General features: G+C 41.1%; 1 protein-coding gene across 1 annotated transcript in view; it reads left to right on the plus strand.

The window, feature by feature from the left end:
* Positions 1-18,952, plus strand: part of LOC6607361 — a 62,438-nt gene that overhangs the window by 30,472 nt on the left and 13,014 nt on the right. The window contains exons 3-5 of the mRNA XM_032723036.1: positions 15,325-15,573; positions 15,633-15,850; positions 16,129-16,595. Of these exons, the coding sequence (XP_032578927.1) occupies positions 15,325-15,573; positions 15,633-15,850; positions 16,129-16,595 (934 nt within the window). The remainder of the gene's footprint in view (positions 1-15,324; positions 15,574-15,632; positions 15,851-16,128; positions 16,596-18,952) is intronic.

Genomic DNA, 18,952 nt, shown 5'->3' on the forward strand with positions numbered 1-18,952 from the left:
CCTTTGCCGTTGGTGTTGTAATTTGCCATTCATGTTGTCGGCCAAAGTGGCGATTTGTTGATTGTCGTTAGAAATTCAAGCGGGCCAACACCTTCGGCTGATTTGCCCGTCGTTTTGTCGTGTGCCGCCGATTGTTGGCCTAATCGTTTGGGCCACTTTTTCCTCCGATTAGCCGCATCTAATTATTGAAATTAGACAAATTCGGAGTTGGTAGATAATCTCTGGCAGAAAACCGGTAGCCAGGTGCCAATTTCTTAACGCACTATTATCAAACTTTGCCCGCAATGGCCGTTAATTTAGGGGTTTAATACCGCTGAAAGGCTTCCTCGCCCACCGCGAATTTATTATGACACTGATGGAAGGGATGTGCAGCAGGGCACTCCAGTGGCCCAATGAGTGATTGACTCGAGTGAATGACTGCCCGAATGAGTGACTGACTAACTGACTGACTGACTGAGTGAGTAACTCAGAGGGCCAACGAGCCACAGCCGTGTTATTAGTTAAATGGCGCATAATGGATGAATAACTTGACAAAATAGCGAGCGAAACAAAAGGTGTAGTCGCTGAAAAACGTTAACAAGAGCTTCAAGACAGTTAACACCGGCTCAAATACCCTCAGAAAATCTAATAATCCATCTATCAAAATACAAAACTGCTACGATTATATTTTATAATAAATAAAAACTGTGTATACTTTTCGATATTTTAGGGATACATTTTCTTATAAACCTATGTACATCCAAGACTCAAGAGTAAAAAGACAATAAACAAAACCGAAGTCAAAGACAAAGAGTGTGCTATTGTGTGTGTTTGATAGTCCGGCAACGACGACTACTGCAACCGAACCACACCTTAATAATTACTTAAAAGGAAAATAATTTACGAAATTGCATTCATAGTTCAACATTGCAGCGTTTTGCAACAAAAGCCAGCCATAACAAACAATGAATACCATCCACAAAAAAAAAAAAAAAAACAAACAAAATGAAAACAAAAACACCCGCACAAGAAAAACAAAAAATTGTGCGAAAAACGAGGAAAAGCATTGAAAAAGCTTCGTGTGGTCATATTGAGTTTCCTACCGCGGCAAACATTTCTACGACAATTCCCTTGACCCCTGACCCCCCGCGGACAATTGTGGAATTTTTCCGGGGCTAAGTCAAAGATAAACACCGCGCGAGGCATCTCAATTTAACCTAATTGCTGTCCCTTATCCCTGGGACCTTTAACATGGTATTTCAATTGTCCGGCATATATTTGTCACGCTGCGGTCGAACAAATAGAAAAACAACCTGTTCGTACACACACACTCCAAATTTGTCACATTTGCTCAGTGCAGGCCGAAAAAGCCTCAAAAAACTACCTGAAAATGCATTCGCGCATGGAAAATGAAAAATGTGCTAAGCAAACGCAAATGAATTTTGCAAATTCGAAATTCAAACGTGAAGCGACAACATCGCAGAATGCATAAATTGAAAACTCATGTGGAAACGGATCGAAGAAAAGCGGGTGCAACAAAAAAAAAATGATCGAAAGAATTCTCTTTTGGAGAACTGTCATCAAGAATTTGCTTTTTGTATGCAAAACAAGTTCTGACTTTTAGATTTTGTTCGAAACCTTGGTTTGCTCAGAAAATGCGCTAAAAATTTGCTCAAATATATAACGCGCAGTTAGCCTTTATCGGAAAATAAACAGATTCAATTTTGCGTCAATTAACATTACAAATTGGGAATATAATTATTTTTACATAAAAAGAATGTGATAAATAGTTACAAATAAATCGAAAATAATTGTCTCCTGTTTTTTGGGCGAATCTCTACCCATGACATTTTGCTTAATGATGCTGAATAAAATGACAATCAGCCAAGGCGAGGCTCCGAGTTCCAACAGTTTTCCGCTTTTCCCGTCCAAAAGATGGAAAGCCTGGCCAGACGCAAACAGTTTACTCAGACGGATCAGACGGACAGACACTGTGTAACCTTCGACCCGCTTGGCAACAAGAAGCCACTGGACAGCCGGGCGAGGAATATGTATACAAAAGTAAATATGGGAAATTGTTTCCATTTTTTGTTCCTGTATTCCTTTCATTGTTTGCCAAAGTCTGGCAGCTCGGTCACTCAATACCAATTGAAAAGTGCTGCAAAAATAATGTCTCAATCTCATTTATATAGATTTACCTACATCCTGGTCAACAATTTAGGCAAGTTAGGATAGTATGGTTTTTAAAAGCAATATAACAATATGTTTAAAACTTAGTAATCGCTAAATAGCAAATGAAAAATTATATCTGAGAGATCTTGAAATGCGGGAGTGGCAAAAAGCACGACTGCACTCACGTGTATCTGTATCTAAGCGCCAACGAAGGCAGCGATCAGATACGATCCATTGTTGCCACCGCTCACACACTCGAAAACCATGAACTGGAAAACCTTGAAAAACTCAACTGCAATTTAGTTTCAATGCAATGCGATTTTTTTCTTATTTCTTATTCATTTTTTCCCCCTGCTCCCCAATTTTTACCATCTGATTTTCTTGCTGCGCTCGATTTGTTTCTGCGCGATTTCCTAATGAATTCGATTTGCGTGGAAAACCTGACAATCCTAGGCCCTAATGGCCCCACTGAATTTCATTAGCCATCCAATCAACGCAATCTGTTTATGCGTGGCTCTTCAGTTCGTTTTGGTCTGCGCGTGTGTTCTTTGGGCTTTTCTTTTCCTTATTATTTTTCATTTCGCATTTTCTTTTTTTCTACTTTTATTTTGCTCCTTTGGCACTGTGCACTCAGTTGTAATTGTGTTAGAGCTGAGGCCTATGCCACTGCCACTGCCACGCATGCCGCAAATGCATTATTATTATAATTTCCAGCTCATTCCTCATTGTATACTTTTTTCTGGTTCTTTGACACTGGCTTGGGGTTGTGTTATTGTTTTATAGAGAATTCGATTTGGTTAAGTGCGCTTCCAGGTTTCCATAATTACTCTAGCAGCGGCAGCAGCAAAAGCAGCAGTGGCAGCAGCCCCCTGCTCATTTCTATTTCCATTTCGTTATTTTTAAACTAAATTATTATTAACCAAGTAGGCTGGGCTGGCTTTGAGCGGCTTTCGCGCTTGACAATTGGTTACAAGTGGGTGCATTGTGCTGAAAGCTTTTATTAATTAGTCCTAATTTGCCTTTGACTATGCTAGCGGAATATTGCTGCTTTTTTTTGTTTGCTAGCTTACTACCAATGCTGGCAATCAATTAGACAACGCAACTGGCAGCCAGTCAAGGCTAAAAGCCCGATTCAGGCGGCCTACCAAAATGTCAGGCTTGGTGGACAAGCCCCAAATCGGCAGCAACAGCAATAAAAAACAACAACCATGTGGGTGTTGCTTTGGCGGCTCCAAATTTGGCTAGGCAGAATTTACAAAACAAATTGCATTCATAAATAAAATCAAATTCAAAGGCAACAAACAAAATTTGAATAAACTAAACAAATTATGTCGAGCTACGCCAAAGTTGGAGGAAATTTATAAATCGTTATAATCTCATTTTCTCCTTGTGCGCTTCGTCACTACGTGGAATTAGTTCTACGCTGATTAGTTAGTGACGTTTTCCGGAATTCTTATAGAATAGAGATATTTATTTGACAGTCCTAATAAAGTCAGATCTGAAATCAAAGCTAAAGTCCCAAATTGGCCGACAAAGCTTTGCTTAGTTTTCCACCCAATAGAATGCACATTTTTGTCTAAGCCGTTTGTTCAGTTTCTCTGGCAAAGTGCAACACAATTAACACCCCGCCGAAATGCATACACAAAAAAAAATGGCAAAAACAACGCGGATTTTTTAACAGTAAAATTTGTTTGTTTAGCGATTCGGTCTGGCATAGAGAGAATCTACTGTTGGACGAAACATATTCGATAGTGCAGCGTTAATGAAAATGAGCAACAAAGCCAAGCGGTTGCACTCACACAGCCAATGTCAGAGACTTAGAACCAAAACCACATGCAAAATAGATAGAAAAAAAAAATGCAAGAAAAAATTCAAACGAGTTTTTTTTTTGTGGAATTTTTTGGTTTTTTTTCAGCATGTACGAAAATGCGCAAAATACACTAAATAAGTGGAAACGTCAATAAGCAGCGAAGGAGAATAAATGAGCACACCAAACGAAACCAAATTCACATGGCAAAGTCAACTGAGATAGATAGGTAGGCATGTAAGATATAAGTAGGAGCTAGGGAAAATAGAAAAGTAGAAGGAAGAAGCTTAGTGAAAAGCTGACGAAATAGGCGCATGTGGTGTAATCAAATATGCGAAAAAAAATATGTATAGGAAAATTATGTAGATGCAAATGATATGGAAACGCGCAGATGAATGGAAGAGAGAACTGTGAGGAAAATGAGGAAAAATGCGGGCGGCAAGGGAGAAGGAGCGGAGAAAACGATTCTATCTGAGCAAAGTGCAAAGAAAACGAGCAAAAATTAATTTTTGTAATGCAATCAGCAAGTTTAATTATGCATAATTGGGAGAACGAAAAGAGGCGGCAGAAGAAACCATAAAATTTTAACAACCAAAGTTTGCTCGGGTGGCGAAACTATGATCGCGGATCTTATGAATCATAAACAAATAAAAACTTTACCAACACTGAATTATTAAAAAATAGATAACCATATACCAAATCGGTTTGCAAATTATCTAGCCTAGATAAAAAGTATATTTAATGGTTTTACTTTACAAAAAACTAGCCTTAAATTTCATAATGTTTTTTGCACACTATTGTGTTCCCATATATAAAGGCTTGTGAGCCATAAAAAAATATGTGAAAGTATCAGGAAGCAAGCTTGTGCTTTTATTAGATAATTTTTATGGCCTTTCCGAAACGCGAAATCCAAATGATCTGAATCCATTCTGTTTGGTTTTCGGTCTGCCGTAAAATCTCAAGATCGCTCTCAACTAGAAATCGTGGCACTTTTTTATGACAAACAAAATGCATTTCAAATCGAGAACTAGCCGCGGCTCAACACACCCAATTGACTTTTGAGGCACAGCCATATCGTAATGGTATATATATATACATATATATATATATATATGTACATATATGTTCGTGTTAATACAAATCTGTGCAGTTGCAACAGTAATTTCATATTTCACACGCCGCTCTTTGCTGCCACATTCGTTAATTCCATTCCCCTTGATATGCAATTTTATTCCATTTTTTATTGCTCGACTAAGTTCAAGATCAGCGGAATGTCGAATTAAAAAATGGTAGCTGCTTGGATATCAGACGGATTTATAAGTTTTTATTATATCTGTGTAAACTGGCAGTCAGTTAAGTGTCAGATCTTTTAATTTAATTTCTATTATTTTTTAAGATTTTATGCAGTTCCAGAAACATAAAAAATATGTTTAAAATAACACACTTCCGCAAACACAATTACGATCGCGCAAGGCTTGACTCATCATTAGCCCAGTGAATGAGTTATAAAATTAGCAACAAAAAGCCAACCAGTTAAACGTAGTTTTCCGCAAATCAATTATACATAAATTAATTGCCATTAATTAATAAGCAGCAGTTGTAATGGCTAAAACTCAACCGCTGGCGACTCAAGGGATTGCGATTTGAATAAAAGCCGTCGCAGAGCGGCAAATTCATTTGTAATTGCCAATTGTGAGTCGCTGCAAAACCGAAAAGTAAATAAATTAAATATTTAGCTAGAAATTTATAAGGCGAATGCGACACGTTGCCAAGCCCCAATCCGATCCACACCCACTATCCCCCCTGCAGTGGGGAAAGGGGATCCCATCTGGTGCGGTCTACGTATGCGGAATTAAGCGTTCAAATTGTAACCAAATATGGCGCAGCAAGTTCAATTCTAATTTATTTCGGCGAACACAGAACGCGCTCTGTACTTTTTCTAGCTCGATTTTGCGTTCTGGATCAATTGATTCAAGGTTTTCCATTGCTGCTTTTGATTTAAGCTGTCTCTCTCTCTCTGTCTAGTTTTATATATAAATATATATATTGCCGATCGCATATGTAAGCTGTACATTTGTGTGTGTGTAAAGGCAAATCGTGCGCTTTCATTGGAAGTGACAACAAATGCATTCTTAAGTGATTGAAATTTAACACGACACACAACAAACGAAAATTGAAAACGAATGACGGGCCACATAAAGTTGACTTTGATTGAACATTAGAGAAAACAATTCAAACATATCTGGAATTTGCAGATTTTCAGATGTAAAGGTATCTGGAAAATTGCATTATAACTTTAAATTCTTAGATAAGATCTTTAGATGGTGTTAATAAGTTTTGGGAAAAACAAAAAACTCATGCAGTCCTTTTATTGAACTATTTTGTTGTAAATACTCTCTTAAATATACATAAAAAATCCCCTTCTTCGTCAGCAGCCACTTTATTGCCATTCATTCCGACTCGTTCGGTTTATGGTCTTCAAATGCGATTTATTCGAGCTACCTAAATATAGAGACATCAATCGGCGAATCTCTGTTTCCTGTCCAACTCGTTTTCCCTGAAGCCTTTTGGCTGCATTGCCCGCCACAAATCACTGGCAATCACAGGCGGCAGCCAGCGGCTTTTGGCCATGGCCAACAAGCGCGAAAAAAAATGGCACTTTCGCGCAAAAAAATGCGCAGCTCAAACACGGCTCCCTGTGTCCTGTATCCTGTATCCTGCTGCCTGCATCGTGCATCCTTTGGCCCGCCCACACCCATGCGATGTGAGGTGTTGCTGTTGAGGCCGCGGAGAAAAAAATGTGAAAATAATTGACAGAAGCCCCGTTTGACTATGGAATTTTCGGTTCTTTGTTTCGTCCTCTTTTTACGCCTCGAACGGCGGGCAATGCAATCAAGTGGATGAGTTGGGGGGCAGTTGGTGTTGCTTGGTGGCTGTTGTGTCGGTTTGCTGTGTTTGCTCTGGGCAGGGTGCAACTGGTGCAACACCCATGAATGTGCCGGAGCACACAGGCCTAAAAGGATTAAGGCGATCTGTGTGCAATCCGCGCAATTATCCTTTCAGCTCCCTCCACCGACTCCGCAATTAGTTGCATCACTCAACACTTCCCTCGCGCTCCGTTTTTTCGGTACCTTTTTTTTTTGGCTCTTCTTCTTTTTTCGGGTTGACTTTTAGCTACATATGGTGAAGTGGCAAGGAACATCCTGCCACGTCCTGCCACTTCACATACTCGTTATCGTTTTCGCTGTTTTTCTCTTTGCCCGCTTTGTTCCACGCTGCGTATACGTAACGCCATCATTTCGCTTGCCATTCATTGTGGGGAGTAACGAAAATCTGCAGCACTGCACTTTTTCGGTGGCCATTCCCGAAGTGAAGAACACTTAAGTGGCCCCCCCAAATTGGTTTCACACTCGGCCATCAAGTGGAGAGCATACCCTTTGGCGTTTTGCCATTTTGATGCCGCCCGGCTGCTGCGGAAATTGTCTATTTAGAGCCTCGACTTCGAGGCTACTCGACTTCAACTTGGCTGTCAAAAACAAAGTTCCTGTTAACAACTGACTAACTGACGGCGGCCAGTGAAGATGAGTTGAGTCTGTTCTCGACCAAGATGGGAGCTACGGCTGCTGCTCATTCATGGCCACTGGTGTTGGCAACACAACTGTTGAGTGCCACAACACCTTGCGCAGCACTGAGAAAAATTACTGGACACTAATTCGACCCTAATTATACGAACTTATTCAAAAAGTGTAGATTTATAGTTAAAAATTGACTTAGCTTTTTGACTTTCTCTTTTTGTTAACAAATATTTATATATATTTTAGGGCTTGAAGGATTCTACTCTACTCTATTTTCTCCGAGTGAGCATTTAGGCGAGCGCTTTCCTTCTTTCACTTGGTTTCCATAGTTTGGCTGCCACTTGTTGGCGTTTGTTGTTGCTGAAGAGCATTTAAATTGAAATGCCAATGCCGTTGTGTTTCTGTTGTCGTTGTTGTTGTTTCAACTGCTGCTGCTGCTGTGTGTTTTATGTCATCATTTGCTCTTTTTCATGGCTGTCTGAATGTCTGGTTGTCCGCCAGTCTAACTAAGCCGAAAACCCATTCATTGCAAATTCAACTAAAACCATGAATAAAATGTGCCACCCATTCTGGGCCACGTTTTATTGCACATCGTTGTGTAGTTAACAATTGTGGCTCCTCGCCTCTCTCTTTCTCGCGCATCCATTTGCTGGCTCTTTCTAGCCAAATTGAATTTCCGAATTCAATGAATGAATGAGCGCCTGAATTGGTTTAGTTTTAGTTGTTTAGCCGGTTTGTTTTCCATGGCTGTGACTGTGTGCTTATGTGTGCGTTGCATACTTTTTGGCTGCCGCCTGTTGCACGCCACCAGCCTGCTCCACTTACTGAACACGGATATATATCCGTAGCTTTCCGCACACAATATCCTCACATATATCCGCCTGCATTTGTTTGTTTGTGCCCCATTTGTATTATGCCATCAGTTTAATGGTTCGGTCCACGGCCGTCGCCTGTTGCTGCAATGTTGCATGCAGCACTTGCAGCGCATCTATTCTCTTTGCCACTGTTGCTGTCGTTTTGGTTGATGCTGCTGCTGCCACCGGCAGCTGGAACTTTAATGTCCTCTATCCGCGCCCTTGCCACTCTCGTATTACTTGCTGCCTTTTTTATTTAGGTTCCCCTCCTTTTTTTAATATTTGTATGGCAATTTCCTTTTTTTTTCTGTTGTTGTGGCCCTCGGCAATTGTCTAGGTTGTTCTTGTTGCTGCCGCTGTTGTGCTGCAGTTACTTGTGCGGAAATTGCATTTCTCGGCATTTTACATTTCAATAAATTTCGCCTGATGCTTCTGCCTTTGGGTTTTTATGTCGCTATTTGGCCCGAACTTTATTTATATTAAAAACATTTTTTCGTGGCCTTCTTCTTAGCTTAGAATAGTTATTGTCCTTCGTTTTCTGATGGTTTTATGGGGTCATAACTTTTTCGGTCTGATTTGAATAAAAGCATAGCCAATCATCAAAACTATAAAGTTTGAAATTTATTAACAAATGCAATTTGACAGAAGTCAGTGTTAAAGGGCTTTATAAAGATTTATATGATGATTTGAACACACGAAAATACCAGATGATATTATAGATAATATTCTCATCTTTATAATGTATAAATAATTTATAAATTTATAATACATTTATTAAATAATAAACTCCCGCACCAAAACGAGAAGATTTCGGAAAATTAACAAGTTTTCAAGGCTATTAATTAAAAAACTAGAAGCATAATACATTTAAAAACATAATTTCTACTCTGGGGATAATTTTAATTATTTTATTTTCTAATTCTACATTTATAGCTAGATTTCTTCTCATTAGGTATTTTGAACTGTAGCTGCTTTAAACATAAAATGTATTGAATTATGAATCCGTACAAGCTTTAACAAAGCAATTGATTGATACATAATCGATAATTCTTTGTATGCGAAAACTTCAATAACTTCCCACACTTTCGCTTAGTAATCTATTGATTGAGAACCGCACTCAAACGAATGGATATGAGAACAGCAATCAAACCGAAAAAATTATACCCTCAATTTTGCACCCATGACCTCTTGAAATAACCCTTCAATCGGCAATTCGACACCTGCAATTAGCAATTTGCAATGTTGCAGCACTTAGCACATCAATTATGGCAACTTTTCTTTTCGGCCAGCCCAATTTCCTTCTGGGCCTTCTCGGCCAATTGCAGTCGAATAGCAGCAAACTGCAGCCTAAACAAACATGCAATCAAATGCAATCGAAACGAACAAAATTTCGTGTTTCCCGAGTTTTCCGAGTTTTTAGGTTTCATTCTTTTTTCTCGTCCCGTTTTTTTGTGTTTGCCTGTTGGCCGAAAAATGTTGCGGCCAATCAAATTGCATGCAGGCCGAAAAGTGCATACGAAAGCGCATTAGAGCGAGACAACGCTAGCACGAACATGTGGGGGCGTTTGCGGGTGGGGGGTTAATGTGCTGGTCGGTTGGGGTTAAGGGGTGTGCGGGTGTGGATGCACCCACGCCGAAAAAGACATGCAACAACAAGATGAGCCGAATCGAGACGAGCCAAGCCGAATGAGGCAATCGAATTTATTTTGCTTCTGCCTCTCTAATTTTCGCCCATTTTGGCCCACAACGAAGCTGAAAAACCGACGACAGCGACTAAATTTCTATGCCAAAGTGACACACAAAAAGCCTAAAGTACACACAGATGCACACACACACACCACCGTGTGCATATGTGTATTGATGTTGTCAGTATGTAAATTGCCATATGCGACAAGTTTGCCGAGTTTCTTTTCATTTTTTGGGGTAGGTTGCGTTTTTAGTTTGTGCAAGGGTTGCTAATGGCTCAAATGGATGGGATGGGTGGGTGTGGCGAGGTGGGTGGAAGGGGAATGGAGGGGAAGGAAGGGGAGGTCCTGTCAACGCTGCCTGCTTAGAATTGTCCTACTCATCTAAAACCCTGTATTCGTGTGTGTGTGCTGCGTATGTCCTTGCATTTAGTGCAATTCATTTACATTTCAGCGCTGCCACTGCCCCTTTCTTAACCCCTTTTTAGCCATACAAGTTGGCCACAATTTTTGGACCAAGGCACGCAGGACGTCGCATGTCCTTTCCACCGGAGAGCCTCAAAAAACGGAACCTAAAAATATGCACCTGGAAAAAACAATTCAATACTTATTTATATATTAAATTGATAATACTTTTGAAAATGTTTAGGAACCATTCAATTATAAAACCATAAATTTAAAATTTAAATAAAATATTTTATAAATATCATCCCAGATAAATTTATTTTCTCAGTGCCAGCCAAGCTTTTTCCCCTTATTTTTCCACGCATTGCCGCTGCCACTTTTTTGTGATTTACCAAACTCATTTCTTAGCTGCACTTTTGGCTTTTCCCTTTTGTCCTTGCCGCTCCGCTTCAACCAATTTGTTGTTGCGGCAGGACATGTGACGCCGGCCGGCTGGCAAGCTGGCTTTTCTTTTCCTCCCCCGCCTCTCGGACGAGGAAAACCAGTTGGTCCCACCCCCGAACATGGATGGGAGTACGTTGACATTAGACATTACTCAAAATGTTATGCAAAATACGATGGCGTGTCGCGGTAGCAGAAATAACCACAATATGTATGTTGAATTTCTAATTAAAGAATTTTGGTGCCTTTCTGGTTAAAAATTTTTGGGTGTGCTTAAAAAGCATGGAAGTCATACCTCCGAAGGTTTGAATGCAATGGAGCTTTAACCCCAGTTTACATTTTATTATATCAATGGATGTGGATGTTATTTTCATTGAAATGCGATACTAGCCAATGAATTTATGTTAAGTGCATATTTGCATTGATTTTTAATTACAATTTCATTCCAGTTACAAACACCTGGCACATTTCAATTTAAACGTATGTTAAGTAAACTTCAAGAGTTCGTAAATTCCGATGGATAATAATTTATGCAAGCATAAAACAAATGAGGTCATAAATAAAAGGATTTTTAGTATCTACAGGCGGCTTTAACTAAATATAATTATAGACTTTGTTATAGAAGTAATAACTCCAAGGATTTTATTTTATAGGCCAATCAAACTTTATCCACGTGCGGTTAGAATCTAATTATCTGTGAACTGCGCCATGTGCCCAACACCTTTGTGCGGCTCAACTAATGCAGAATTTATGGGGCGAAAATTACACTGCGTATACGTAATATTTCGTATGCGCCCCCAAGGCTGGCGGTAACTTTTGACATTTGATTACGGCACGCATTACGCCAAAAAGCTGAAAGCTGAAACGAGGCGAACTGCGGGAAAATGTCAAATTGCCGTTGTTTTCTGTCTTGTGTGCAATGTTCTTGGCAGGGGTAATGCAGCACATGGCTCGAAAAAAGACTACATATAAATCTATGGATACATATTTATATACATCTTTTAATGCAAATGACAACTCCAACAATGAGACATTACATTATGTACTGTCATTACTGTAATTTGCTTATGTAAACGACTTGACAGCCCGCCGGTGGCCAACCGAAAATAAAATTTAAGGATGAGAATTGAATAAAACTCAATGAGCCAGCCCGTCGAGGCTGAAATGAAAAAAAAAAACATTTTTTTAATGACTTCTGGCCGAGCATACCTATGGATGCCTGTACATAAGTACCATGTGTACATAAGGGCTTATCTACTTGCAGGCCTCCCCATACATACATACATGTACATGGGCCATATAATGTGGTACATTAATCGATAATTGCATTTTTTCGTTTCTTTTTTTTTCGTCGTTGTTGTTGCAGTTGCAGTTGTTGCTGTTGCCGTTTTGCCCATTTCTTTTGCCACTTTTCATGCGTTGTCTCTCTCATGGCGCATGCCATTTGCATTTCGTTAAGCGTATGTGTGTGTAAGTGAGTTTCCGTGTTTAATTGCTTCAATTTTTTCGGTTAGTGTGGGTTTAAGGTACCAAACGACAACAGGCCAACAAAAAAAAATGCCACACAAAATGCAAATAAATCATACGCCCCGCTGCGGCGGGTCACAATTAGTTTAGCAATTTGGATTTAATAGCTAACTTTGATTAAACGCACTTTCGTTTTTGTTTGTCAGTCGATTGTTGTAGCTTTTAGGCCACCGCAACGCAGCGACGACCCTAGAGCAAACAAACAGACAGACAGGACGACAGCCCAACTGACAGGATGGGCAGGCGAAAGGTGAACTGCAGCTCCAAGCCCGATCCCCCGATCTCCACACCTACCCATCCACCTGGTTGCGTTGCCTTGAATGGCAAACTCTCTCGCACACACACTGTCTAAACACCTATTCAAACACACACACACACATGCACTCAGTCATAGGTCAGACCACCCATCCATCGACAGCGTCTAAACCAACGACACAAACCCACTTTTCTTTAATTTTTATGTACAGTGATCGCTAGCAATTAAGAGCTGAAAAGCAGTTTTTTATTATTTTATAAAATCTTACACTTTCGTAAAAGTATGCAGTTCCTAAGAACCACAATTTAAAGATAACCAATTTTTGGGTATCCTTCCTATAATATGTATATATAGATAGTTTAGAGGCTTAGAACATCTATATTCTCGAGGTGTCACTGTAAGTTCGCGCCTAGCGAATTAGCATACATTCGGGCGCCGCTTGCTTGGCATAATGTGAACGCGGGCAGACAGCAATGATGGCGCTAGCACCACCAGAACCCAGAACTCAGCAGAAGCCCCTGCCCATAACCAGAAGCACTAGCAAATGCAGAAGCGTAGCCAGAAACTGAAACATAACCCGAACCCAAACCCAAACCCGAACCCAAACCCAAAACAGCATTGAAATCCCGCCTTGCGGCCGTCGACGTCGTCATCTTCATACGCAATGTGTGTCGCCCCGACCACATGCACAAAACAAACGCACACTCGTGCAGCCAGAGACAAAACACGCTAGACACTGACTGTGTGCGTGAGTGCATTGCGTGCGTGCATCGAATGTCCGTATGTGTGTGCATCTGGCAGAGCCTGTAGAAGAAGAAGAGGCACCAGCTGAGGAACCCCCTGGCATTTTGCCTGTGCGTAGACTTTCCTTCGCTAAAAAACACACGCACCCTGCGTCCGCAGCTGGCCGACTGCAATTTGTAGCTCGGTTTGTAATGAATGGGAATTACAGAAATTGAACGAGGTGGGAGTGGATAAGCCACAACTAATTGGTGCAAATCTATTGATTGGTGGGACGTGGTTTTGTGCGGAAGGTATGGGAATTAGATGGGAAAAGCAAAAGGTTTTTATAACTAATCTTATTAATCTTTAAATTAATCTGATAAATCAGAATTAAAACCCATTTTTTAGTCAATCTTAAATCCATTAAGGTCTCGTTTGCCTGCAGAGCATTTGCTTATCGTTCAGATCCCTTTTCGTGCACTCTGCATTTTTTAACGACAAAATGCAGGCGTGTGTCTGTGGACTGGTTGCATTTTAAAGTTTGAGTTTTGTACGTCCCGTGCGTGCATTCACCTCGTTTTTTCGCCTTTTTTCGGTGCGTGCGGCAGGTGGAAAGTCGAGGAAAAGCGGGAAAAGGCGGGAGTGGCAGCGGTGGCGGTGGCGCAACGTCGACGTCGCAACCCCCGAAGCGCTAAAACAACGACGACGATGGCGACGACGATGGCGACGACGACCCTGTTTATTTGAGCGCTTTAAAAACTGCAGTTGCCGCTGCAGCTGGAAAGGAAAGCAATGCAATTTTTACACTGCGAAAAGTTTGAACATGCCGCTCCACTTTTGCGCCGGAATGAGCAGCAGCAGCAGTTGGGAATGTTTCCTCAATCCCCATGCCCAATCCTGCTCCTCCTGCTGCTGCTCCACTTCAGCCCCAAGTTGCCATTCCCCAAACGCACGCACCGAACACACGCACTTGTGCGCAACCAGGACGATGGGGACAGCGACAAGGACATGGGGGTGCTAGAATTTCTTCACGCACCTTCTTTCCAACTTCCTGGGTTGCTGGGAATGCTAGCCTAGGTTATTTAACTACACTTTTTTGGCACTATAAATGCTACAAAATGCCGGTGATAGCCCACCTGTCCAATATCAACATTCATATGTATATTTAATATTTTGGTTTGTATAAAGAATTTTTCTTCGGCCGGCCCTCCTTTAATTCGCATTTCGTGTGAGTTGACGCGTAGCCTTTTGCCATATGCGCAAAAGTTTTGCTTTTGAGCCACGCATGCCTGCCCCTTCAAGTGGCGGGGTTAGGCTCCAAAACCACATATTCTCGCACTCCCGTGGCCAAATGCATTTTGCATTAAATTGCATAACTTTTGTGCGGCAATTAGAGTTCTCTGGCTGGCCAAGACGGTTGGAAAGTCCGGGAAATGCAGCCACAATGCAAACATACAAATCTATCAATTTTCCACTCGCACACATTTCGTATTCAATAATTACGCATACGCAGCGTGTGCCCCCTTTAAGTATAGTGCAACCGTCACAATTTTCCATTTCTTTTTCGTTTCAGTATTTTTTTTCTTGCATGCATTTTTCTCCTATACTTAGTGGCATTGCATTTCAATTAAGTAATTTCTGTCTGCTAAAATTCCCAGGAGCGATGAAGAAATAGGGTTTGGGTCAACTGAAGAAGAAAAAAAGTGGTTTATTAATTGCCACCACTAGGCAAATTATAGTTTATTAAGCCATGCAACTGGCGTAGCATTCTTGAACTGCCCAGGAAACTTTTTTTGAAAAATTAATGTAGTGGAGCTCAGCCTTTAATGTGTTTCTTTGCTATATTTTAAGATCTTGTGATCAGTTCTCTATATTAACCTTCATATCTTCTCCATTTTAGCCCTAGAACGCGTTGCTGAAGAATGTATGGGTCGCAGGCAATGGAAACATTATCAAGACATACTGACGTGCAGCCACTTGAATATCGAGGAGCAACAGCCCATAGCAATAGCCGGTTCCGAGGACGAGCCATCGCAATACAACCACAGCAGCAAGGAGATCAGCCAGAGCAATCCCAACCACTGTAAGACAGAGAACCACCGTCTGGAGCAGCACCACAACGGCAGCCAGCTACTGGAAGAAGATTCTGGTGGGTAAAAGACCAATGCAATTCTCCGAAGAATACTAAATTCTGATTTCTATCGACAGAGAACAACCAAACATCACACGATTCATCACGTACACCAACACCGGGAGCCACCAGTACACCATCACCACCGCCAGAACCCATCGATTGGAGACCGTCGGCCAAGTGCAACTTCTGTGTTAACGGTCGCCTGCTAACGGTTAACGCCCAGGGCAAGTTGGTGGCCGAGTCAGCAGCAACTGCCACTAGTAGTAGCACTAGTAATAGCCACATTCATCAGGTGGGTTAACTGTCAACTCAAATCCCTCAAGCATGTAGCACAATAAAAAAATGCAATGAAAAATCAATTAAAATATAATAGTTAATTCAAATAATGCTGTTATTGCAATGCTCAATATTTTTTTACAACAGTTTAAGTACTTCTTCGTACTTCGTAATAAAAATATATTTATTTAAAAAAATCAAGCCACTAGGGTATCATTTTTAAAAGATAATTTTGACTAATATTTTCTCCAAGTGCAAGTGAACTTTTATTAACCCTCAACTTTGTCCACGCAGCACGACAGTGACAGCAACTCGAGCGCATCACTGCCCCACCACATCAGCAGCAGCAGCGGCAGCAACAACAATAGCAGTGGCAACAGGGCACGCCACATTGCTGCTGCAAGTGCAAGAGCAACACCAGCAGCGGCCACACCCGCCAACTCCCTCGAACTCTACAAGCTGCTGACCCAGCGGGCAGCCAAAATGACATCGATGGACTCGATGGCCGCCCAGCTGGCGCAATTCTCACTGCTGGCCGACTTCAATCTGATCAACTCGCTGGCCAGCCAACAGCACCAGCAGCAGCAGCAGCAACAGCAACAGATCGCTAGTGCGGTAACGCCAACTACCTCAGAAGTATCTGCAGCCGCAATCAGTCCCGCACTCAAAGATACACCCAGTCCCAGTGCGGATGCACCGCTCGATCTTAGCAGCAAACCATCGCCGAACTCATCGATTAGCGGCGATGTGAAGTCCGTCAGGTGAGTGCCGAATTGGGGTTACCCCTTCCGTTTGGTTTTTTTTGCGGGCGGGGGAGTGGCAGCACATAAATACCTATGTATAAGCATGTATTCAATATAAATCTGGCAATCTGCGCAAACGCCAAAAAAAAATTAAAAAACCCCCAGAACAGTACATACAAAAAAGGAATTTCATGTAATACCCAAAAGAGAAAAAAGGTGGAAATTATGCAATTTGTTGGGCGGTAATCGAATGTGCAATACTCTTTTTCACAGGCTAGTTTTTGGATATGTATCATATAATTTCAAAGTTAATTTCATTTATTTTTTGGGAAGCAGCATTTTTTAAAGCCTAAATATTCTTATTTTTCTCAACATTATCTTTCGCTAAGCAAAATGAATCAGAAAAATTAAATTACCTCAAAATCATCGTAGGGTAACACTAACCAAAAAAAAACTGGAAAAAACACCGAATCGTGTGCCAGACAATACATGAGATAATTGCACTTTGGGCGCTGCCCTGCCGCCTCTGACACTGCACTTACTGTAGCATACTTAACGGGGCAGCCCCACTCACACACCCGCACACCGACTCACACACACACACACACAGGCGCAAATGGCGATGCTGTGGCAGCTGAAGCTTTATTGTTGTGAGCCTATGTACAAAAAATTGTGCAATTATACCACTGCCCATGCGTGTGTGTGAGTGAGTGTGGTTTATGAAACGATGCCGAAAATTACACATACGCCCCGTTGCAGCCACGCTTAATTACCAGCGTAAGGCAGGTGGGCTGCATAAATTTGCATGAAATCTCCAAAAAAAATATAAAAAATAAAAAGAGTAAGATTATATGCGTTGGGAGAAAGAAGAATGCTGGATTTATGTATTCCGTTTTGTGTGGCTGCATCTTAACTCCTTCAGCGGCTCCGCAATCTTTTTTTCAATTCGCTTTTTCGTTTTTTTGCTACCTGCCATATTTTTAATTACTCTAAAATGTTGAGCAGCACCTTTTATTATTACTTTGGGCTTAGGTGTATAGGTAGGTAGGTGTGCACTTCAGACGACAGAGCGTGTGCATAATTTCGCAGCACTTCCCAGCAATTTTTGTCATTACTTTTTTCGGTGGCATTTTTCGTTGTTTGCGGTTCTGGTTATGGTTTTGGCCCGGCTTGGGCTGCTTCGGTTCATTCTCCTCGCTGCTCCTGCTGATGCACCGGCGACTGTGGCAACGATGGCGGCTGCCACTTGAGCCGCAAAGCACGAGTCCTCGTCTATTGTCTAAAGCATGGCCAAGTGTTTGTTAGCAGCCGCCATCGTCGCCATGCACCATCTCGTACACCTATTTTAATTGTAACACAAAATAAAAATAAAAAAAAAAGAAAACACACAAAAACCCTAAGAAGGATGTGTCAAAAAATGTACAAAAAACCATGAATACTCAAGGGGGTTAGAGGATGTGTAAAACAGGAGCGATAGGAACATGGCAAGTCAGATGTAACCAAGGAAAGGAAACGAAGAAAAGTTGGGAAACCCCAAGCGAAAACCTTTCGATTCGTAAGAGATTTTTCCAACAAGTTATTATCAATTTTATGTTTATATTTGTATAATTAATGTGATATAAAAAGTCATATATTTGGTGGGCTCTCTAGTGATTTAAGGACTTTATTGATTCTGCCTAATATACTATGTAGTAAAGGACATTAGAAAGCGATCGAACAAAGTGTTCAGTTCATCAATGGGGGACAAGCAGATGACCGAGACCCAAGTCACCCCCACCAAGCCAGAAAGCATCCACTCCACCCCCAGCCAACCGCCCACTCAGACCATCAAACCACTTGAAGCACAAAAGCCACTGACGCTGCAATTTTCGGAGTTTTTCCTTTTTTCGTCAAGCGTTTATTATTACAGATTTTTTTCCGGCTGCTCCTGGCGAGGATGATGAGACGGCGTCGCTCCTCGAAGCAGCAGAAGCTGCAGCTGAGGCAGCGACGTCGACGTCGCCAAGCGCAGCAGACAAAAATGAGTGCATCATATCGATCGCTTTTTTTTTGCAAGCTGCGTTTTACTTTCTCTATGTGTGTGTGTGTGTTCAATGTGTGTGTGTCAGCACTGGAAATATACATAGTCGAGAAAATAATTACTCAATTAATAAATCCATATAATCCTAAAAAATCGCAATGTACATTGTAGATTTAAGATCAAAATCATTTCATTTAACAAAAAAAAAATATGTAAACAGGCAATAAAATATTGACATGGTTAAATGTCTAGTAACAAACACAAGGAAACTAAACATTTAAACAAACATTTTCTCGAATATTTCTCTCTGTGTATGAGTGTCAGTGTTTTTCGTACTTTTGGTCTTTCTTCTTTG

The sequence above is a fragment of the Drosophila sechellia genome, chromosome 3R, assembly GCF_004382195.2.
Source record: "Drosophila sechellia strain sech25 chromosome 3R, ASM438219v1, whole genome shotgun sequence".
Taxonomy (NCBI): domain Eukaryota; kingdom Metazoa; phylum Arthropoda; class Insecta; order Diptera; family Drosophilidae; genus Drosophila; species Drosophila sechellia.